The 23048-nt window shown below is 35.3% G+C and overlaps 3 protein-coding genes across 5 annotated transcripts; 2 read left to right on the top strand and 1 right to left on the bottom strand.

Moving 5' to 3' along the window:
• The first annotated feature begins 979 nt into the window (after nt 1–979).
• Nucleotides 980–5821, top strand: LOC137742398 (beta-glucosidase 11-like). 2 transcript variants are annotated; one of them, XM_088680610.1, is made up of 7 exons: nt 998–1227; nt 1469–1532; nt 4111–4177; nt 4557–4585; nt 4677–4764; nt 5160–5250; nt 5426–5821. In XM_088680610.1, the coding sequence occupies exons 1-7, from the start codon at nt 1178–1180 to the stop codon at nt 5655–5657; spliced, it is 621 nt and encodes a 206-aa protein (XP_088536736.1). In that variant the 5' UTR covers nt 998–1177; the 3' UTR covers nt 5658–5821. The 2 variants fall into 2 exon arrangements, with proteins under 2 accessions (XP_088536735.1, XP_088536736.1); XM_088680609.1 differs by lacking the exon at nt 4111–4177 and having other exon boundaries at nt 980–1227.
• A 6832-nt stretch (nt 5822–12653) lies between these two features.
• On the top strand, nt 12654–13892 carry LOC137741536 (uncharacterized). The gene has a single exon (XM_068481235.2). The coding sequence runs from the start codon at nt 12785–12787 to the stop codon at nt 13712–13714; it is 930 nt and encodes a 309-aa protein (XP_068337336.2). The 5' UTR covers nt 12654–12784; the 3' UTR covers nt 13715–13892.
• Nucleotides 13893–14857: 965 nt separating this feature from the next.
• On the bottom strand, nt 14858–20097 carry LOC137742407 (Ring/U-Box superfamily protein). Of its 2 annotated transcripts, none has more exons than XM_088679791.1 (8): nt 19875–20097; nt 18258–19352; nt 17835–17953; nt 16119–17051; nt 15723–16035; nt 15445–15610; nt 15133–15238; nt 14858–15036 (listed from the first exon to the last, which is right to left on the bottom strand). In XM_088679791.1, the coding sequence occupies exons 2-8, from the start codon at nt 19083–19085 to the stop codon at nt 14919–14921; spliced, it is 2583 nt and encodes an 860-aa protein (XP_088535917.1). In that variant the 5' UTR covers nt 19086–19352; nt 19875–20097; the 3' UTR covers nt 14858–14918. The 2 variants fall into 2 exon arrangements, with proteins under 2 accessions (XP_088535917.1, XP_088535918.1); XM_088679792.1 differs by having other exon boundaries at nt 18258–19355; nt 19875–20042.
• Between the last annotated feature and the right edge of the window lie 2951 nt (nt 20098–23048).

The following is a 23048-nucleotide window of genomic DNA, read 5'->3' as shown; positions in this document are numbered from 1 at the left end:
CTTGAAATTGAAAATCAATAGAAATGAATGATGAGATTCTCCACTATCTATTATTTTAGTAATTTCGTTAAAAACTCAAATTCAAGAAGAAAATTAGCTAATTAAAAAAATTCAAAGGAATAATGATTAAAATTAAAGTTGAAGAAAGAAATTGAAAGCCGCATACAAATTCAAAATAGCAAATCAATAAATATCTCAATTTAAAACACATTCAGTTTTCTTTCAAAACTTTGATATCATTGTAACCAAACATCCAATTTTTTATTTAAACCCGTGACCAAACAGAAACCTTCTTCCTCCACCTCCCTCTGAATCCGTGAGAACAAGAACACCTTAGCTCCCTCCATCTCCCATGCTATCTAGATTGGCTTCTTCTACAAGCTTCCCTTCGTTGATATCATTTTTTGTCCCTCCTCCAAGCGTCGACTCCACATCGCATTGAGATCTCAGTGAGATTGCAGCGAGATTACAGCGATGAAATCTACGGCGACGACTTTAAACACGAACCCATATACCCGAATTTTGCAGCCGCGTGGTGGTGAAGCGGTTTTGGCAAGTGAGGTCGCGCTCGACCTGAGTACGGAGGACGAGTTTTGTGCAGCCTTGGGCTTCGAGCTCGCGGACGATGGGTGATCCGACGAGGCCAAGGTGGTCGGTTGACACTTATGGATGGGTGTCTGCTTGTCTTCTTGTTAAGAGAGAAGCTGAGTGCTTGGATAGTGATGAAGAAGAAATTTGGAGTGTTTGGTTAGGGAAATAGCGGGTGTTTGGTTAAAAATCAAAAATTGCTTAAAGTGCCAGCTGTTTCAATATTATTGGTCCACCTCAAAAATTCAGTATGCTGCGTCCTGACCGGTCAGGAGCCAAGTACTATCCCCATCTGTCTGTGTTTCTTCTTGTTGGCTATTTCGAACCACTCATACAGACCTGACTCAACTCAACAACCATACAATAGAAAAGATAATAAACAAGGATCTGGAGTCTACAATTTGCTCTGAAGTGCGGATAACAAATTAAAGGGTGTCCACTCAAATCTCTTTGTAACTTTTGCCTTTTGAAACTCCTTCCCTTCCGAGTTCTTGCTGCGGGCTTGTGTTATTACTCATGCTGAGAGTTTCATTTTTTCTGTGTTTTCTTCTCATAAAGCTTTCTTTATGCGCTGATAAATATAGCAGAGATGACTTCCCTCCAGGCTTCGTGTTTGGGGCTTCCTCCTCTGCTTATCAGGTTCTTCTTCTTATGTATACATGTATTCATATATGTCCATACATACATACATATTGTATGTATGTATGTATGGGATAATAAGATATAATTAGTTAGAGATGTTGGTCAATAATATAAGCCTCTATATATGCTTTTGTATGTATTACTAGTAGTACTACGCATCAAATGAAATAAAAAATAAAAAAATAAAAAAAGAAAGTGATGGAATGGGCTTGGTTCAAAACTAATTCCACATGAATAGGTGGAAGGTGCTGCGGACCAAGACGGAAGGACCCCAAGCATCTTGGACACATATACTCATGCTGGTTAGCTTCCACTATTTTTATATCACACTTTCCATATAATATTATGGATTTTTTATCTTGTTCCGGAGTATGGTGGGATACTTCAAAATTTTTAACTATTAAATCTTTGTCCAAAAATACAAAATCAAGAACTAACGGTTCATAAGCCTAAAGTGGTTAATTATTTACTGTTTTCATTATTTACTATTTTTACTTATTTACTGTTTTCATTTCTAATTTATAACTTGTGAAAGGTGAAGACCTGATTTTCCTTATGGAGTAGGATTCTTTCCTCTCCTATTCTCATCCTCTTTCCTTCCCTCCTCTCACACTTTGTTTTTTTGTCTTATTGTCTTTATAAAGAAATCAATATAAGATGTTAACGTGGTTTAACCGTAACTATTCAAGTAGGAGGGAAGGGAAGAGGAGGAGATAATCCTCTTCCTTTGCTTGTTGAGGCTATGTGTGGTTAACTAGATTAGAATAATGATATTTAAACACATAAAATTAGCACAGGTGGATCTCACAGTAAACTATACGATCCACCTACTAGAGAGTTAGTTAGCAAGTGTGAATGTAGTGCATCCAAATAGAATTGATTAGGTTAGAGTATTGCAACTTTAGGATGTTGTATTGACTAGTTTTAGATTTAAACAAAGAAAAACTAATGAAAAGGGTTTGAAAACTTAAAACTAATGAAAGGGGTTTGAAAACTTTGAGTTTTAATCAAAATGACAAAATAAAGGTGTAAGTGAATGTACCAGGAGTGACTTTCTAGGCTAAAAATATCCTTAACGTTAAAAGTAAACAGTACCAGAAATGTTTCATTAAGACTCCCTTTAAACAATTGTACTACTGGACAGTCCGCAGTTAGAGTACAAACATCTTTTCATATGATTAGTTTAGGTTAGTTGAAAATTGTTATATAACTAGAGTTTACAGTCTATTTGAGAGTGATTAAGGTTTTACCAAACTCACTTCCAGATCATTTGGCAAAAAAAAAAAAAAATGTTTTCTTTAATTTGAAAATAAGAAAATCATTGATAGAGAAATACATTTGAAAATAAGAAAATCACCAAGGGCTTCTACCAACTTTTAAAATACCAAAATCACTAATGTGTAATTATTTTTTTTGAGAAACTAATGTGTAAATTTCTTCTGAACGAGTCAATAAATTTGTCATATGAGGTGAAGCATTTAGTGCTAATCTAAGTAAAATGAGTGTTGAAAATAGGGGCAGAATAATCAACGAAATTAGGGGGAACACAAACCCAACACTTGCAAGTAAAATGTTAATTGTATTTGGAATTTGACTATTGAAAACTATTGACAAGCTTGATTTACTGATTAGATGTGATTTTCTCAGTAATTTGGAAACCAGGTGACATTTCTTATCATTGTGAACTAAGTAAAAAGTGTTAAAGAGTATGGGAATATTTGATAAGCTTCTATTAAAGCTTGATGAAGGTTTGAGAAAATTAGAAAATGGCAGAGAAAATTTCAGAGAAGGATGATGGAATTGATTGCAATATTCCTCACAACAAACATATGAGGTTGTTACCAGTATACATGGAATAGGAAGAGAGATCCTTCACTCATAAAAAAAAAACTAAATCTCAGCCCTTAATTGTTATCACCTTCTGAGATGATTCCATCACTTAAGCTAGATACAAGCAAGGACAGCCACATGAACTATGATCCAACGACTCTAGTTTAAACATGAAACAAATATTAAACTAAAGGTTTGAATTCCTTTTTTGTCTCCAAGTCTCAGCTGAAGGGTTATACGCCAACACTCCCTTCTAATCCTTTCGTTGACTTGACTCCCAGAAGCTCTTTTAAATAGGCAAATCGATCTTTAGGCAAAGCTTTAGTAAGAATGTCTGCAGTTTGCTCATCTATCTTGCAGTACACAGTTCAATCTCCTTGGCTTGAATTGCATCTTGGATGAAATGAAACTTTCTGCTGACATATGTTGTCTTTTGGTGAAAGACAGAATTCTTAGCCATAGCAATGGTTGATGTGTTGTCACACATAATTTGTGTCCCTTCCACTTGTTATTCTCCAAAATCTTCAAGTACAAATCTCAGCCATTTTGCATGAGAAGTGGCTTCTACAGCACTTACATATTCTGCTTTTGCTGTGGACAATGCCACAGTGCTTTGCTTGATTAATGCCCATAAAAACAGACCAGATTCCGGTGTAAATGCATAACCTGAAGTGCTTCTCATATCATCCTCACTTCCAGCTGAGTCATTATCACAGTAACCAATTATAATAGTTGTTTTTCCCTTTTCAAAGGCAATTCCAAAATCAATTGTTCCTTGAATGTATCTCAACACCCTCTTTGTTGTTCCCATGTGCTTCTTAGTGGGATTATGCATGAATCTTGCCAGTAAGCTTGCTACAAACATTATATCTGGTCTATTTGTTGTCAGTTGGCTCCCCACTAGTTTTCTGTATTCACCCACGTTTCCAACTTCACTACCATCAACCTTGCTTAGTTTCTCAATCACAACTGGAGTAGCAACAGTTTTATAGTCTTTTAACCCAATTTGACTTCATTGGATTGAATTATTATCTCACATTAAACATCAAGGACTGCTCCAGCACTCTAAAGATGGAAACCAGAGACTTTATGGAAGACTCAGCAACAAAGATATCCTGTATGTTTTTTCTTATACATATACGTATGTAGTAAAATTCTTTATGCATGATGTCTGCTCCTTAGTTTAATGACCGATGTGTGTCCATAACATGTCATTAATAAGTCGATAAAATGTGTGAAAAGATAATTGACAGGTAGAGGAAATGTTGGAATTGCTTGCTTTCATTCATCAACGTATACAAGTTTTATAATACATTATCAATAAGAGCCCTATACGTGGTAAATTACAAAGAGAATATTTTAAGATAATTACTGATGCATTGTACTATGGACTCATGTCTAACACCTAGTTCGTGAACTTATGAGAGTTTATTCTTGTTTAGATGCTTAGCTGCAATCCCTTGAGCTTACAAAATTTTGTTTGATTGCATTTGCAGCACTGGAAAATGGTACAACAACATTTGAGGTAAAATCTTGAACATAATATAAAATAGAACCGGCTCAATACTACTTATGGATTAATTTCAGAGCACTAGTGATCGTGTTGTTTGAATCAGTTTCCAATAACTCCCTGGGGCCTGCAAGAACTGTTGGAATATATCAAGGAAAATTATGGCAATCCTCCTATATATATCCAGGAAAATGGTCTCTCTCTCTCTCTCTCTCTCTCTCTCTCTCTCTCGGTTTTTTTGTTGCGTGGAAAGTATCTCTCTGCATCAACCATGTGGTGATTTTTTTTTTTTCTGTAAATGGATAGTACAGGGTTTAAATTTTAACCCAAGCAGTGCTATTTGAATGTGTAGTGTTACATAACATGATAGGGAAATGTAGATATATAGATGGAGCTTCGATTGATAGACTGTCAAATAAGTTTTATTTAAGATTTCCCCATATCTACGGACCATGCATGCGTTGCGCGTATTTTGTTTCAAACTGTACATTATATTTCCTGGTACTAGAGCTTAACTTTTGGCTCTTTCCATGCACTAGTTTGCATTAGCTGCTTATCATTTTACTTCTTTATCTGTATTAAACATTAGGTCAACGGACTCGACGCAATTCATCTTTGGAGGACTGGGGGCGGGTGAAATATTTGCAAGGGCACATCCAATCTTTGCTTGAAGCTATAAGGTATATATGATTTATCTTGTGACCTCTCCATGTTGCAAAGCTAACTGGACGAGTCCAAATGAAAATGTTTAATGCAAGTGTTTATGTAAATATAGGGATAGTCAAACTTGCTATATTTTTCACCATAGGAAAGTACTACCTCTAAAATACTAATTATACTGTGTTACTTTGGAAGGAATGGATCAAACTCAAGAGGTTATTTCACATGGTCCTTCTTGGATTCTCTTGAGCTGTTAGACGGCTATGAATCGAGCTACGGCCTTTACTATGTGGATTTGGAAGACCCTGATTTGAAAAGACAACCTAAACTCTCTGCTCATTGGTACTCTAATTTTCTAAAGAGAAAAAATGCCATCAACTTTGATAAAGTTCTTACATCCATTTCCAATGGTTACGACATTCAGTAGATTTCATTATACAGAGTTATATTCTAAAATGCATATGTTTACATTCCCATAAGTTTTGTTATAATTCTTAAGTTATATAACCTTCACTTCTTTTTTACATTCTTCGGAAATGTAACCGCCACTTGAAGTATTTTAAATATCTATTAGTCTTGTTCCCTTGTTAATCGGGTGACTAGGAATTTATGGTCATGTATCCTTGGATTTGATATTAAAAATTAGGGTAAAGTACAAAAAACTACCTCAACTATTGGGATCACGACAGTTTCATACCTCATTTTTTAAAATTGACAATGTCATACCGCATCTTACGAATTTGTGACAATGTCATACCTTCGTCAATTTTTCTGTTAAATGCTGACGTGGCAAGAGACGAGCACCACTTTCTATTAAAAAATTAATACAATATTATTAAAAACTAAAAAAAATATTTAATATTTTTTAAATATTAAAATAATAAATAAAAGTAAAATTTAAAAAAAAAAAAGGGTAAAGTACAAAAAACTACCTCAACTATTAGGGTTACGACAGTTTCATACCTCATCTTTTAAAATTGACAATGTCATACCGCATCTTACGAATTTGTGACAATGTCATACCTCCGTCAATTTTTCTGTTAGTTTTTCTGTTAAGTGCTCTCGTGGCTTGATTCGGGACATACTTTCTATTAAAAAATTATTAAAAACTAAAAAACAATTATTTAATATTTTTTTAAATATTAAAATAATAATAAAAAGCAGAGGGAAAAAAAAAACCATCAGTTCGTCCCTTCCCTCCCCCTCCCCCCTCCCCCCTCCTCTCTCTTCTCCCCATCTTCATTTTCTTCCCCCCACCTGCAAAACCAAAAAAATAAAAAAAATAAAAAAATTTTGAAAACCCAACAACCCCCCTGCGAAGAACAAGAAGGAGAAGGAGGAGGAGGAGGAGGAGGAGGAAGAAGAAGAAGAGGAAAAAAAAGGAGGAAGGAAAAAAAAAAAATTTCCCCCCTGTCGGCGCGGAAGAAGAAGAAGGGTGAAGGAGAAGGAGGAAGAAGAAGAAGAGGAAGAAAAGGAGGAGGAAGAAGAAGAAGAGGAAGAAAAAATAAAAAAAAAATTTGAAAACCCATCAACACCCCCTGCGGAAGAAGAAGAAGAAGGAGAAGGAGAAGGAGGAAGAAGAAGAAGAGGAAAAAAAGGAGGAAGGAATTTTTTATTTTTTTTTTTTTAAACCATCAACTCCCCTGCGGAAGAAGAAGAAGAAGAAGAAGAAGAAGAGGAAAAAAAGAAGGAAAAAAAAATTATTTTTTTGAAAAATATTAAATAATTGTTTTTTAGTTTTTAATAATTTTTTAATAGAAAGTAGGTCCCGAATCAAGCCATGTTAGCACTTAACAGAAAAACTAACAGAAAAATTGATGAAGGTATGACATTGTCACAAATTCGTAAGATGCGGTATGACATTGTCAATTTTAAAAGATGACGTATAAAACTGTCGTGATCCCAATAGTTGAGGTAGTTTTTTTTTAATTTTACTTTTATTTATTATTTTAATAGTTAAAAAATATTAAATATTTTTTTTAGTTTTTAATAATATTTTATTAATTTTTTAATAGAAAGTGGTCCCTGTCTCTTGCCACGTCAGCATTTAACAGAAAAATTGATGGAGGTATGACATTGTCACAAATTCGTAAGATGCAGTATGACATTGTCAATTTTAAAAGATGAGGTATGAAACTGTCGTGACCCCAATAGTTGAGGTAGTTTTTTGTACTTCACCCTAAAAATTAAGATTAAAACATTAAAATGCTTATTTGACCCAAGTGAGGATCCATTAGGAGACCCACTGGGTCCGGGACCGTACGGAACTGGAAAGGTCCTCTAAGAACCATAGGTCTGTCTGATTTTGGACCTAGAAATGCCCACCAACTGTTTAATGAAATGTTTGCTCAACAGACTCAGCAGGTGCTCGACATGATTCAACAGCACGCCTTGGCAGCTATTGACAAATATCAACGACATGCCTTTGTAGATTTTGACAGATATCGACAATGTCATAACATCTGATGAAAGATATCGATAGCATGCCTTGACACTTATCGAGTGTAAACAGATATCAACAATCTAACGTTGTCGGTATCTATCTACAGGCACACAACAAAGGGTGGAAAATAATGAATTCTAACAACTCGACGAAATGCCTCATTCAAGATATTAAAGAATAAATTATGCGATCGCATGCTATTTGGATCTTTAAATAATATAAACAATTTACACTACAATTGCATGATATTAGATTTTTTAATCCCTCACTGCTTTGTCCTCTAATTTTTCTCTAAGACATGGCATACTCTCACTTCAGAGGGATTAAGTATTCAGAATGAACTTAAAGTTTTTTTTTTTTTTTTGTTTTTGGAAACTAATTAATTTAAAGTTTGAGAAACTACCAAATACCCCGTTTGACCGCTAAATTAAGTATTCAATTTTTTTTTTTTTTTTTGTTAAACGATAAATTTATTATATTAGATGTTAAGTTAGAGAGCCGACAGGGTTCGAACTCAAGACGTGGTGATGGAGAGGGTCACTTGTTCAATTTTTTTTTTTTTTTAAAGTTAAATAAAGAAAGAAGTTACCGAACAAAATTTCAATTTTCGATTTTCAAAAACGTAAAAACAAAAGTTGAAAACTAAAAATGGTTATCAAATGGATAATTGTTGATTCAATTCCAATGACATATGTTATTCCGTGTCCAACGTCCAAGATGGTATCCAATGCGGTTAAGCACGTTGTTGTGCATACAGACAAGGAGGAGAGAAACAGTGATAAAGAAATGATCGGATATAGAGTAAGTTCTGAGGTCACAACTGTGTGGGAAAAGGATTACTTCATGTAATCTATCACATCATCAGAATGCAGCTCAACAAGAATAAATTTGGGTAATTCTGAAATCTATTAAATAGGAGTTACATAAGAAGAGGCAGCGAGAAAGGAGATAAATTCTATAAAGCAATTTATATAGGATGAGTATTTTAATATGGTGTTAAATTTTATTAAGCAATTTATATGAGACAAGTATATTAATATGGTGTTTCATGTTAATAGTACAATGTTATGTGCCGTAAAACTTACTTATATTATTGTATTATTTGTACAACATTAGAAAATGGTGTACCTATATCGTGAAAGTCTTTATCATTAGTTATATTTAAGCCAAAGCGTTTGAGTATTTTTTTACTCCACTCTACATGACCTTATGCTTTTCCTTGTATAAGGTCATGTACTATTTGGTATTAGAGCCAAAGAGCGAGTCGGTATTGCCACGTGATTGGTGGGTCCCCTTAGCCCTATGCGATGATGGTGAGTCCCTTGGCCCAGCGTGTGGGGTGAGCCCCCCCCCTTGGCTATTCGTGGTTGTCAATGTGTGAATCTCTCACGTGTGACCCACTAATTAGATCTAACATGAGGAAGCGTGTTGAAATATCTTACATCGGCCGTATCTCTGAAAAATGAAGAGTTTGAATATCATAACATCACTCCAACTAAGACATAAAACCACAAACCCGACAGATTGGGCAGATAGTAATTACCAAATTGGAGACACTATCAATGTTGTTGGAAGTTGGGGTCCTGGGCCCGTATCTCTGAAAATTACATAGCATATTCCAAACCGAGGTTCTCGCAGCGTACTCTTTCAGGGTTATGTAGAGAAGAATACAACCCATGAAGGTGCTGTTGGCAGTAGACACCTAGGTTTTTACAATATAAGATACAAACAGATCAAATTGTGAAATTCTCTCCACCTCTTTCTACAACTTAACCCCAAAAAATGTCATATTCTCTTCATCTCTTTCTATATTCAGAGTGCCTATTTCGCCAGAGTAGCTAGTTATATGTCCATGGCTGAAGATCATAAAATATCTGGTGATCATCATCACCAACTTCTATCAAAATTTCCCGATCAACCTCCTAAAGGTTTCGAAAAAGAAGATAGTACTGAACCAATCGCTCATGAGTTACCAAATGATCGACAGGAAGACTTCTGTCGAACGCCAGCCTCGTATGATCACAAGATACCTACCATTCAAAGCTGCCCAGCCACACCAAGAAAACAAGCACACGGAAATGTTTTCTTACGTAAGAGGAAATTGGCACGATTGGAATTCTTTGAAACCACTGGGCGTGAAGAGGTAGACTCATTCTTTCGCTCTTGCTTTGAATCTCCTAGTTCTAGAGTTAAGAAGAGATGTACCAGTATATAATTAAACCTTAGAGTATTTCTAGATTGCAGACTCTCTCCCTGTATATATATTATTGTTCATTATTTCCTTTACTAATTATATGTTTTTCTTAATTCCATGAGTTAATATATGGATCAATTATGATAGATGTTGATTTTTATGGTTTAGACTGGCTACAAACCTTTTTTTTTTTTTTTTTTTTTTTTTAGTAAATGCAATAGCAAGGTTTTCTTTCTTGTTCCTTGTTTTTTATTTTCACAGAAACTTGTTAATTCTTTGTTATGGTTTTCTGTATATGTGTCTCAATTGTTAGGGGTACGTATAGTGGTATCGAACTCACTATTTATGAAAATCAAACCTAACAACCTCCTACTTATAAATGAAAAAAAAAATATAACTAAACCGCAGTACTAAGTGACATACACTCCTTTTATTTGTTGAGAACAAAAAAAAAAAAAAAAAACATATGCTGATTTTCCTCGGAAGAACTTGAACACTTTTGTTTGTAGTTTTACTATCCATTGATCTTGGTGTACCATTAGATTTGCAAAATTTTGATCCACTCTCTCAACATACTGTACATACATATATAGTTTTCGTTTTTTATTGTTAATTTCCGTATATATCTGGGGATTTTTGCCAATCGTCATGGAAGCTGGCAGCAAGGTTCTAGATTTTTTAAGGAAAAATCTCATTTTGTACTCCAAACTTTCTATAATTAGAAGAAAAAAAATACACTTGTGATAAGTGTAGAATGAGAGTTTTGGAGTGTTAATAACAATTTCCTTTTTTTTTAATTTTTTTTGGTTATCGTCCTTTAAAATAGTTTTATCTAAGAGTAGTAAACCAGTGCATAAATTAGTTGTATGTAAATTTTATTTGGGATGGTAATGGTGTCATTCGATTTTCTATTGTAAGTGACCTTCCTACAAGGGAATACTAGAGGAGGAAAATTTCTTATGTTCTCCTACCCGATATAAGGAAGCACACGTTGAGAGTACATATATAAGAATTTCACATAGGAGAAAAAATGAACCTTGTGCTTATAAAGAGTATATATAACATGCAATTCCCTATATTAGAACTTGAAAACTCAACTTTCCTTCACACACTAACAAGAAGTGGAACGCAAATGCACTTCTCATGAGTAGGACATAAGAATTTCTTCTCTCCCACACAGAGGCTATTACTGTGTTGGTTTGATCCTGCTTCCAGGCGAGTCAGGCGACCATTTGGGCCAAGTATTTGGAACCATATAATAGTACTGGCCAAAAGAAATTTGGAATAAGAAAGTAACGTGTAAGCAAGGGTTGGAGGAAGGTATATAGAGCTTTGGATCCTATTTGTGTGTGTGTGTGTGTGTTTCGCAAGGAGAGTGACTCCAAAAAGATAAAGGCTTCCTCTAATTTGTCTTCGTTCTCTGCTGGGAGATGGAGAGATAATTAGTGACCAAAAACAAGACACTTGAACGACAATCGTTATATATATCATGAAGAAAATTTAGAAGAAACTAGTTTACACCTAGAGCACTATCCCACAAATAACGATTCACGTAGACAAATAAAACCTGCTAGACTCCTATTAATTAAAACAAAGAACAAAGGAATCATTAAATAAGAATGTCGACTCATACAAGCACATATACTTTGAAATTACAATTCTTAACCACAAATAACACTTCAAAAATATCAACCTTACCGAATAACCTTGAATTACAAAGTCTTACGCGATGAAAGAGTGTGAAGATAGATCCTGTTAAACATATGCAATCTGGAATAATTAACATTTTCGTATACTTACAACTTAAAATGGTCGTTGGGAGCACATGGAAGCCCTAACATCTTCTAAGTCCTGCATTTGCTTTTTTTTGTCAATTCAAGACTTGCATTTCAATGTACGCAATTTTGGGCCTTTGCCAATTCATTTCATGTTGAAATTACAACCATATATTTCAGGAGGATTTTTATGTAAACATGTTTACTGTTATCCTGCCATATCGGTCTAATTATAGGTAAGTTTTTTCCCATAAATGTTTTTACACTATTAGATCGAAAAATATTGATTTCATGTTCTCTTTTTCCCATGTCTTTGCCCGCATATTAATTTCAACAAGGATGTGTTTATTCCATGTCTTTTCCCGTATTTTTTCCATCTCTTTGCCCGTATATTAATTTCCACAAAGATAATATTTACCACAGTAGTGGAAATGTATTGAATCCTCGCATGATAGCGTGGGTTCGAACCTTATCGGTGGCTAATTTAAGACCTATTCTAACATAATTTATCATTTGACAAAAAAAAAAAAAAAAAAAAAAACCAAGGATAATATTTATGTCTAAGGATTTATTTGTCCCCTTGCATACGATTAACAAACTTTTATCGTCCGAACACATATCATTTATACTTTTTATCATCATTTAAAAATTACATTTGTAAAAGTTATTCAATTTGAAGATCATTTAGTGATCATTACTTGTTAACCTATCAATAATTTTAATAACAAGCAGTATTCTCATGATAAACTGTCTATTTATTGTATGTATATAAATAACTAAAAAATATTCTAAATTAAGTAATTTTTTGCATATCTATCTTTAAGTGATGATAAAAAAAATAAATTATTTCGATTATAATGTATAAAGATTGGTAAATGACACAAACATTATCCATTCAATCTTATGTTTTGAAAAGAATTTATGTAAAACACGCTTACCATTATCTTGCCATATCGGTTTCTTTTGCTATTATTGTACCAACTTTTGCGTCCACCGGTAACTAAAGTTCAAAGGTGGAAAGTGCCATGAAGGGAAGTGAAATCTGAAGTTTTATCCGGAAGCCTCATGTGCTTAGTGCTTACAATTTCACTTTTACCCACGTAGCCATTAGGTTCAGAAACCACTCAACACCTGTCCGCCACATGTCAACGTCCAGTAAAACCACCAATACAGTTATTATCTGCTCCATGCAGATATTTAACTGCAACAACAAATCTTGTGCAGATTATCTCCATTTTCAAATAAATTTTCTGAGAGGGAAAGAGGTTAACACAGCAGTGTCAAAAATGGCTCCAAAGCGCTCGGCGAAGATGGTGGTGAAGACCACCAAGCAAGTCGTTAAAGAAACGGTTGAAGTTTCAGTGGTTAAAACCACAAGGAAGAAACAACAAAAAGATCAGCCACTGAAGACTATTTCCATTGAAACCAACGAATCAAATCAAAACCAAAACGTAGAAGTTTCAGTTGGGAAAGAGCCGCTCAAGACTAGTGTTATTCCCATCGAAACCCAGGCAGAAAACCAGACCCTAAAAACCCAAAACGCTGAAGTCCAAGTCGACAAAGAGGCACAAGAAAATCCTACGACTCCTGATCCACAAGAAGCAGAGAAATCACCGAAGGAACAAGAGCAGAAGAGTGAGGAGGAAAAAACCCTAGGAGGAGGAGAGAACAAGGACGCGGAAGATTTGACGAAAACCGAAGAGCAAGCCTCGAAGAAAGGAGAGAAGAAAAGCGAGGTGAAAGGAGGGAAGAGGAGAGAGAAGAGGAGTAGGGGAAGAGAAGAGTACAAGATATATGTGTATAAGGTTTTGAAGCAGGTGCATCCTGGGATGGGAGTGTCGTCCAAGGCCATGACGGTGTTGAATAACTTGATGTACGACATGTTTGAGAGGCTGGCTGATGAGGCGGCGAGGCTGACTACGTATACAGCGAGGAAGACGTTGTCGTCGAGGGAGATTCAAGGGGCGGTGAGGCTAGTTTTGCCCGGGGAGCTTGGGAGGCATGCCATGGCCGAGGGGACCAAGGCAGTGAGCACCTATGTATCATATGGAGGAGGGTCGTCCAAGTCTTGATTATTTAATTAGAACTTCGTGTTGCTTAAATGTGTTTGTTTTTAATTAGTTTCTGTTTTGCAAAGTGGTTTATTAGTTTGTGCGTTGTAGGGCATAGATAATTAACCATGTATAGTGATGGTGTGTGAAAATGATCTATCTGTTTTGGTTATGAATGAATGACTGTTTTCTTGTTAAATTTTCGTTTTTTGTTAATTGTAATATCATTACAATCTAACAGTAGTCATCTTCATTTATGAGTAAGATATCTTAAGTTCTATGTTCAACTTCAAGGGTGAATTTAATTTAGCCATTAAACCCATTTTTAATATAGAAGCACCCATTTTAATCACGGTCCGGCGAAGGTGGATCTCGGGTTTGGATACGTGTTTAAAAATTGTCCAATTGCCATGCATATTCGTTCCGGTCTTGAAATTCCTATAGACTCAGTCAGTCCGGTCATTTCTGAGTAATGATATTCATATCAGGTTTTTATACAATATTTCTATACCATGGCATCTGATGTGAACTGTTACATCATTTGAAAAATTTGCAAAACCCAAGGAAAGGAAGAAGAAATATTCGTCGTATACCACAATCATAATTTAATTAACTATTTTTTTTAATTACTAGTTTATTAAATAATGAACTAAATTTAAAAATCTAATTAATTCAAATGATGTGGTTGTCCATATTAAATACCACCTAAGATGGTATGAAAATGTGATACAAAAATATGATATGAATAGCATTACTCTTTGTTTTCAAATATTGACCCTTAGTGGATTTTTAACTTGCAAAACGAAATTATAATTATCACTATAAAAAAATCATTATGCACTCCTCATTTCGGTTAAAAGAACTTTTTGAAATGGCGAATAATGCCTCAAAGGTCTTGTTTAGTATATTAATGAGGATGTCACCTTTAACTTTAAAGTAGATTTCTTTTCTACTAATACGCAATTTATATTATGGTTCTAATAATATTATCCTTCAATGATAAGTGAGAAGTCTTTCTTCTTCTTTAGTAGTAAGTGAGAAGTTTTAAGTTTCGATTATTATAAATCAAAGAAAGCATGTGTGATGTCAATCATACGTTCAACAAACAAGACACCAAGCCACAAGGAAGGAACCAAAAACCGAGAGAAAACGATATCGGTGGGCTGGCAGCAAAAACGTATGGTTCCTATATATATTTTTTGTTAATTCAACATTGTTTTTTAAATTACAACACAGAATAAACACGAATCACCTCAATCGCGGGTGCTCTACACATCGGACATTTTCCGCTACTCTCAACCAATTGAGTAGCACATTTTGAACATGCGCACATGTGGCCACATCTGCGAGAAGAAATCAACAGAAATCGGAAAACGGTGTTAGAATCTCCACATGCAGAAATAATTTGAACCACGAAGGTACACATTTTGGAGTTTTACCTGTACAATAAAGAATCGATGCTGCTTTCACAACATATACAGCAAATTCCTTTCCTTACATGATCCCATTTAGACCCATCTTCTAGCAGACCGTCTTCACACACCCCTGCAAAGCAAGGCAACTTTCAAAGTCAATGCGAGGAAAGCCCGTAGCGCATCCAAGAGTGAAATCACATGGTACTCCAATGCAAAAGAAACGCGTTATACATACATCTTTATCTTAGACAAAAATTCCATCTATAAATATTATTAGGTGTTGAAAACTACAAAAGTAAAACTAATTGCGAGGTGGTCAAAGTATTGTAGACAAACCTTGTGAACCAGCTGATCTATTCAGGGCATCAGAAACTTCTTGTCTTATCGAGCGCTGCAACTCAAGTTGCATATCCATGCAGGCCTCCATCATTCTTTGCAAGTTATTCATCCTCTGGTGTAGCCTGGCCATGTCAATCCTCATATCGTTAATTATCTCCCAATCCTGCATCAGTAAGCAATCTGTCAATTGAATAACACAAAGGAAGGCATCACAAATATTAGTGTCATGATACCAGATCATAAATTTTAAAGCGAGAAGCATTATGGGAACGCACAATTCCGTTACGTTGATGCATGTCATGCTGTGGCCAATTATCAGAGTGTGACTCCTGGTCCCAAAGTGGCAAGGAAGGTATTTGCTGTGATCGTAGAGCAGTACTAGGACTATGACTTTCAACAACATCCACTTGACCCCCATTTTGATATGCACCAGTCTGCTCTAGATCCTGTTCTGCAGGTTCAGGAGAAGGTGATGTATCATCCAGCTCCCAGTCAATGGCAGCGTGACTTTGCCTTTCTACATATGATTGTAACAGTCGATCTAGATTCTGACGGAAACCACTACTAAGAAGATTAGAGACCCTTCTCCTGCAACATTAAAAAGATTTCCATTAGAAAAACAGATCCATCAGAAGCCAAAGGCATATTCATAAATTAATAACATTTCATACCTGCTTAGGAGTTCCCTTAGCTCGGTGCCAGGAGCATTATCATCATCCGGAAAATAAAATGTGTCAGTCTGCCTGACCGGATCAACATCCTGGTCCGATGGCTCTTCTAACCAACTTTGAACAGCCTCCTGAAAACCACTTTCCTCGTGCCACACTTCAGGAACTTCTTCAAGATGACTGTTTTCTCTATCTTCGCTCTCCAGCAACTCCTGGGACCATTCATAAGCAGTTGTTTCCTGCTGATCCCCAGTTGTATCTTCCCCAACATTTTCTCTCAAGTCGTTATACGCAACAACAGGTTGTTGCCAGTCCCTTTCAGCTTGTTCTGAAACTCGATCCTGCCACTGTTGTACGTGGGAAGTAAATTCTTGAAAATTTACATCCCCAGGCACACTCTCTAGTAAATTATATATATGATCAGACCGTTCACCTATTACACTTGCCTCCCCACTTGGCTCAGACTGCTCATTAGATATATGACTGACTTTTCGCATGTTACTGTGTCCACCAGCATCATTTTGCAAAATTTCTTGGGGCTGCTCAACAGAAGTGGTTGCTTGAAAGTCCCCAATCATGTTATAATCAGTAACATCCCTCCTTTCGATAAATTCAGTGATACTTGAGCATTGCCAGTTTCTTGAATGGTGTTGCCAACCCTCTACAGGAGCATTAGATTCTTCTGAATCTATATCTTGAATGGTGTTGCCACCCAAATCCCTGAAATCTGATATTCCACAGCTATCACGTTCTCGGTCCTCACTTGCCTCGTCATTAGCAGCAGATTGTTTAGAAGACCCAGCTAGGACCTCATGCGGGTTGTTTGCTTGACCATCCCCATTTCTACTACCATTAGAAACACTAGAGGATGTCTCAGAGTGGCTGCTGCTTACTTGACCGGATACAGAACTATCCAATCTGGAGCAAAAACCGTCCCTACTCAAATAATAGATTTCAAAATATCAATGAGAATTTTTTTCAATACAACAAGAGAAAAACAAAAAAAAAATACAATAATGGATTTACTCAACCAGTCTATAGTAAAGATATAAAGATGCTCTAAGGGTGAAACTATATATACATCCGATACTACATACATTAATGTAACCTCAAAAATAAAAAATTAAATGGGACAAAGTCCGAGAACCATAATCAATTCCTAATTTACTACCAGTCAGAAGAGCAGCATGAGTTGCAATTATGGAGCAACATCATACGGAAATGGTGATGAGGGGTTTAGAAAAAGAATCCATTGAGATAACTTGCCAGCACAAGCTAATAGCTATGGTTTGGCATCTTCCAAATAATCAAAATATAAAAACTTCACAAACTGCTTAATGAGGCCACAATCATCTTTCTATTGTGGAACACCCTTCAACCCCCATAAACTAAACAAATTATACCGAAAGCAATTTCACGATTCAAAAGAGGTTGGGAGAAATATCAAATATTCATCCATGAACAAGCTTGGAAGAAGATGACACAAACGTAAAGAAACTACAAATGACACAATGGGTCAAACCATCACTATAAGACGATGCAATTCCAACTATTTAATTGCAAAAAATTTACAAAGAAATCTCACGTAACCCAAACAAAAAAAAAAGTAGAATGAAAAGTTAAGCAAAACTTAGGAAAACAAATTAGAGCATAACTTTGCAAAAAAAAAAAAAAAAAAGAAGGATAAATATTTTTCAAATTAAAGCAGGGCAACAATACCTAAGACCAGAGACTGTGTGCCTTTGTCTCAATAAGCCTAATTCATTTTCAGCCAAGGAAGTAGGTCTTTCATTCTCAATCACTCTAGCATTTCGTAAGAATCTTCCTTTAAGCAATGACTGCAAGAGAAAAGAAAAGCAATGTTAGCATACCAGCACCCAAAATTTTTTTCCATGCCTTAAAGTTTAAAATCAGTTTAAAATCAATATAAAAACACATTATTACACTTCTATAACATAGCACTAACATATTGGTTTTAGTCTCAAAGATTGCTTGTGTGATAGTCAAATATCGTACATAAAAACTTTCACAAAAAGTACAATGTAAGTTCAAGTAGTCTACAATGTAAGTTCAAGTAAAACTAACTCAAAATCCCATTTTCAACAAGCAAGTGAAGATGTGGAAAGCATTATAGCAATGAACCTGAATGCGGTTGCGGTGAGCAAACTGTGATACAGCCCGGTGCTCCAACAAGACTTGAAGTTCACTTTGTCTTTCCCTCTCAGCCTTCTTTACCATATCCAGCATAGCCTGCCTACCACATAACTTACGAATTCCCCTTCGTGTATGCTCAGACCTGCCTTCAGTTTGGTTAACAATCAATCCATCACGAACTCTTTCAATTTGATTACCAATTTCAGCAGGTTGTTCTCCTCTATTGTCACCCGAAGCACCTCTCTGCTGACTGTTAATTCGCACCCACTCCCTTACAATTCTCACCCTCTCCTGTTCAGTTTCACCGAGCCACTCTGCCCTTGAACTGTTATTCATATGAGAACCATTTGACGTATATTCAGCCACACCACAATTCATCCATTCCCTAAAAACTTGCCTCACCCTCCCCCTTTCAACCTCCCCAAAATCAGAATGCTCACTGCTAATATTACTACACTCCTCATGTTCATTTGATGACCCAATTTGACCCCGGGACCATAATCCGCACTCACTGTCACCCACACTCACATCCACCAAATCACCTGCGTGGTAACTACCGTGGTCTTCAGTAGTGTCTTCCCTCGAGATCTCATCGATCAACCTATCACTCCCTTGTACAAGCAACCTCTCACTAACTCTCTCTTGGGCACGACTCACCACATGCTCATCCTCAAGCTCCCGCCACCTTTGTAGTAGGGAGGATGCACGGGTACTCACCCTCCCTTCATCACGTATCCATCTAGATGTATGAGATTGAGAGTCTCTAAGGAAAGAAGGCTCAAGCACAGAAGCATTGTGTAGACCAGCAATAGCCATTCTCGAAAATCGAAACTAAAAATTCGTCCTTCAACCCATCTGTATAAAATGCATTAAAAGGCGCATTCTTTACAGGAATTACAATTAGATGATTCTTTTAAAAAATCAGATCACCAAATTCAGAAGAGATTAGCGAAGCTCGTAGTCATCGTCTCTGTCATCATTGCCAACATAAAGATGATAAAACAGACATCCAATCTAACCACCATTAAATTATCCAATTCCTTCAATAAAGCATCACAGCTGTGACAGATTCCTTCACCTTAACTGCTTTCAGAAAACAAAAACAAAATCAAAATCAATAATTTACCTCCAAATTACCATCAATCTGTTAAAAAAAAAGCTTAAATAATATACCTCAAAACGTAAAAGGACAAAAATTTAACAAACAAAAACTTGTCAAAAATCCAAAACCCCGAAATCACCGAAATCAAAATCCAACAACTCCTCAATCCTCTGTTTGGTCTTCGAGAAAATGCACAAACGGACAAGAAACTAAGGCGTGGAATCCCCTATTCCTCACCATTTGGAACCCCACTAACATCCCAACATCACAATTAGACTTAGTCAACCTTAATTTTACCACACCTAACAGCCAAACCCCCAGATTTACACATCCATTTTCCATCATTTTCCCTAAACTTTCTCGGCAACCAAACAAAAATTTGAATCGAATACTAAATCGGCATTACAAATCAAATCAAAACCGACGAAATCACCGAGCAGAACATGAAACCGCGAGGATTTAAATAAAAACACTGGGGAAATTTTGAGGAGTGAAAAACTTACCGGTGAAGCTCTCTGAGATTTGGGAGTAAAGGAAACGAAAACCCTAGCTGTGTAGAAAGTAACAGAGACAGAGAGGATTTTAGAGAGAGAAAGTGCAAGTTTCACAGAGAGAGACAGAGAGAGAGAGAAGGGGGGAAGAGCGGCGAAATTACAAAGAACAAAGGAAACACGTCACGGTTGGGAGGCATTCCGCCATAAATAGTTGCCGTAACGCCAACGTCTAAAAAATTTGAGAGGAGCCCGCCAGGGGTAGGCACGTGTCATGTGTCACGTGTCCGTTTCTGCCGGTCGTTTTACGAAACCTTCCAACCAAATCTTAAATTTAATGGGAAGTGGGGAGCAAGCCCGAGATGGAGACGGCGCCGTTTGTGTCGTCACTCAGATGGGATACGGCACCGTTTGGATGGCTTCCTTTTGGAAGGATCTCAGTGGTGTTTTTGAGTGGGCCCCTTTAGAGTTGTGATATTAGAAAAATAAACTATCAATTTATGTGGGAAAGAAAATATGGTTGAAATTATTGGAGGAGGGTCGTGTTTGCTTCCATTTCGATGGAGATGCTACATCTCATCATGCATTTTTCACCATACATTTGTTGAAATAATAGTAATTAGAAAAATAATGTAATTGTCTGACAAAGATGTGTCAACCAATAGAATAATTCAAAATTAAGATTTTACTCTAGACGAACGAATCCTCTTTTTGTTATTGTATTGGTGGCATGAGTAAAAAAAAGATAACGGTGATTTCTTAAAAAATTCGGATTTAAAGACACGATCAAAAGCAAAGGCATAACTAGCTAGATTATATTATGCATAACCTTTAGATATGGACCAATCAACTCCCAGCATCAGTAATCCACAAAGTCCAAGCTTTTTAATTTATATAAGCTAAAGTTTGACATCTTTAGAAATACAATCCATCTAGGATCATAGTTGTAATTTGATTTTAAAAACTTGAAAAGAAAAAAGCTCTTAAAATGTTGATAAGTCCATGAGTGTAAAGTTTATGTACTCTTTTCTAAATACAATACCTAGAAATTTAGTGATATTTGTTTTTTCCATTGTTTGAAAGATAAATTAGCCTCAAGTCTGAATATCTTCGCTTTCATTAAAAAATTGTAACCTAAAATTTCTAAGTATATCTTTGCTTTCATTAAAAAATTGTAACCTAAAATTTTTAAGTAGAAAGTTAAACAAGAGTTACAAGTAGTAGATTATGAGTAATCATATTCATTTTATGGTTTTATAACATTGTTATATGAAAGTAAAACTTACGTGTATAGATATATTTAACATGAATCTCACTTTTATGGAAGATATATATAGTCAGTCATTATGATACAAACAAGTTCTTTCTATGATATAGTATTTAATTAATTGTTACAGGAATTTGAGTCTTAAAATCAAAAAAATAAAAAGAAAATTTAAGAATATTAAAAAAAAAGAGCGCATAAAACGAATCTACATGTGAGTGTAAAAACTCACTAGCTACTGACAATTAGGCATGACAAAAAGATCATGTTTGTCATATTTGTGTCGTTTCGTGTCATACTTATTATCTCAACGGATTGTATCGTGTCAACTCTGTTATCTTAACGGGCTGTGTCGAATTAACAAGTCATGCGAGAAATTATCATGCCTAATCGGTTATTCGATAATGACCCGAGTCGTTAACAGGTTGATTTGAAATCCTTTATTTTTGTGTAGTTTCATGTTAGATTAAGAGATCGTGTAAGAAATTTTCAGGTCTACTCACATTGATATAACAATGGCAAATTGATATAGGAGATTTGAGATTGAAGTTAGCTGGCATCACGAAAAAGTAAAAACCAAATAGCATTGAATTCATGAAAGAAAGAGAATGAAGTCACCATGTGGTCCTTGATGGACTTATAAGATATTAAAATTCTACCTTTTAGATAGGTGCATTTGGCTCATGAAATCTATGTGTGAACCGAAATCTTGAAAAATGTAGTTGTATAATAGTGGGGTTATATCTTATTAAGTTTGCCTCAAATCAACACTTGAGTGGGTTTTTAATTCCAAATTTGTCACTTTATCACAGGTAGATTTAGCTTTTTTGGTAATTGCTTAGATCGAGTCTTCTTTGTTCTAAAGCAATTGAAGGCTTCAATTCAAATACCTTTTCAACCACCCTTCTCTTTTTCATGAGCATGGTTGAAAGTATATTTAAAATAATTAAAAGTAATTTTAGATCATCAAAAACGATCTTAACTACGTTTAACATAAAAAGTTATAAGTGTTTATATTTTTAAAATTGAAAGAAGTATCAATTATATGCTTTATTTAAAAAGCAATTCAAGTGATCTTCCAAGAACCACTTACATTTTTATCAAAAATTTCTTAGTGCTTCTAATAGAAGCATTTTTTTAAAATATTTTAAACATTTACAAACCGGCTCTATAAATGCTTGTTAAAAAATGAGTTTTCTGGTATTAACAATGAGCACATTTTTTTAAATGCATGGAATCGGCCATCTAATTAAACTTTCTTGATTAGTTTAACAAAAAGTAAATTGGAATAATTAATAAATCATTTTAGCCTGTTTAACACATAAGAAAAATAAAAAACCCCTGTTGCCTGTTAAACATGTTGGTCATCCCTCATATTATTCCGACCAAAAGAAGATTTCAAACTGAAAAATCCATAAAAATATGTCTTGACTTGACTGTTGTCAACCATGTCGGCGACAGTACACTTTGTATAATCCAATTGTTCGGTTTATAAAAATGAAGGGTGCATATTGTCTTATTATATTATTAGCACTAATACTATTATGGTTAGTTCGATGCCCCAACCAAATGTTGATGAACTTGAGTAATCACGTTGTGCCCAAGATGGGTTCCACACTTAATCAACATTTGATGGATTATCTAACTCCGAGCAACCTTGGTTATTGGTGGGTTCCGTTGGTTCATGTTTGTTTTGTCATTTAGCTAGCAGATATATATTTTTTTATTATTATTATTTCTTGTAATTGAATTGAACATATTGAAGAAAGTTAAAGTTTCATCATAAAATGAATAGTTAATACAAATAATAGCTCAATCTACTTATAAACTCATGCAAGATCATTGATTTGTCAACACATATAAAAGATAGCCTTAATCTTAGTTTACTACCATGAAGTTTCTTGGTTTTCAACATTTCATAC

This window comes from Pyrus communis, chromosome 11, assembly GCF_041283825.1.
Source record: "Pyrus communis isolate YQ-2024b chromosome 11, ASM4128382v1, whole genome shotgun sequence".
In the NCBI taxonomy this organism is placed as follows: Eukaryota; Viridiplantae; Streptophyta; class Magnoliopsida; order Rosales; family Rosaceae; genus Pyrus; species Pyrus communis.
Note: the sequence above shows the minus strand (reverse complement) of the source record. Positions and strands in the feature narration are given on the sequence as shown.

Excerpts from the sequence above, each read along its gene's own strand:
- LOC137742398 (XM_088680609.1), top strand. The coding sequence starts at position 1,105 with ATGCTGAGAGTTTCATTTTTTCTGTGTTTTCTTCTCATAAAGCTTTCT. Across the intron at positions 1,533-4,556 it reads GGACACATATACTCATGCTG|CACTGGAAAATGGTACAACA; the intron begins GTTAGCTTCCAC and ends TTGCATTTGCAG. Across the intron at positions 5,251-5,425 it reads TCTTTGCTTGAAGCTATAAG|GAATGGATCAAACTCAAGAG; the intron begins GTATATATGATT and ends TTACTTTGGAAG.
- LOC137741536 (XM_068481235.2), top strand. The coding sequence starts at position 12,785 with ATGTCAACGTCCAGTAAAACCACCAATACAGTTATTATCTGCTCCATG.
- LOC137742407 (XM_088679791.1), bottom strand. The coding sequence starts at position 19,085 with ATGGCTATTGCTGGTCTACACAATGCTTCTGTGCTTGAGCCTTCTTTC. Across the intron at positions 15,239-15,444 it reads TAGATCAGCTGGTTCACAAG|GGGTGTGTGAAGACGGTCTG; the intron begins GTTTGTCTACAA and ends CTTGCTTTGCAG. Across the intron at positions 15,037-15,132 it reads ATCGATTCTTTATTGTACAG|ATGTGGCCACATGTGCGCAT; the intron begins GTAAAACTCCAA and ends TTCTTCTCGCAG.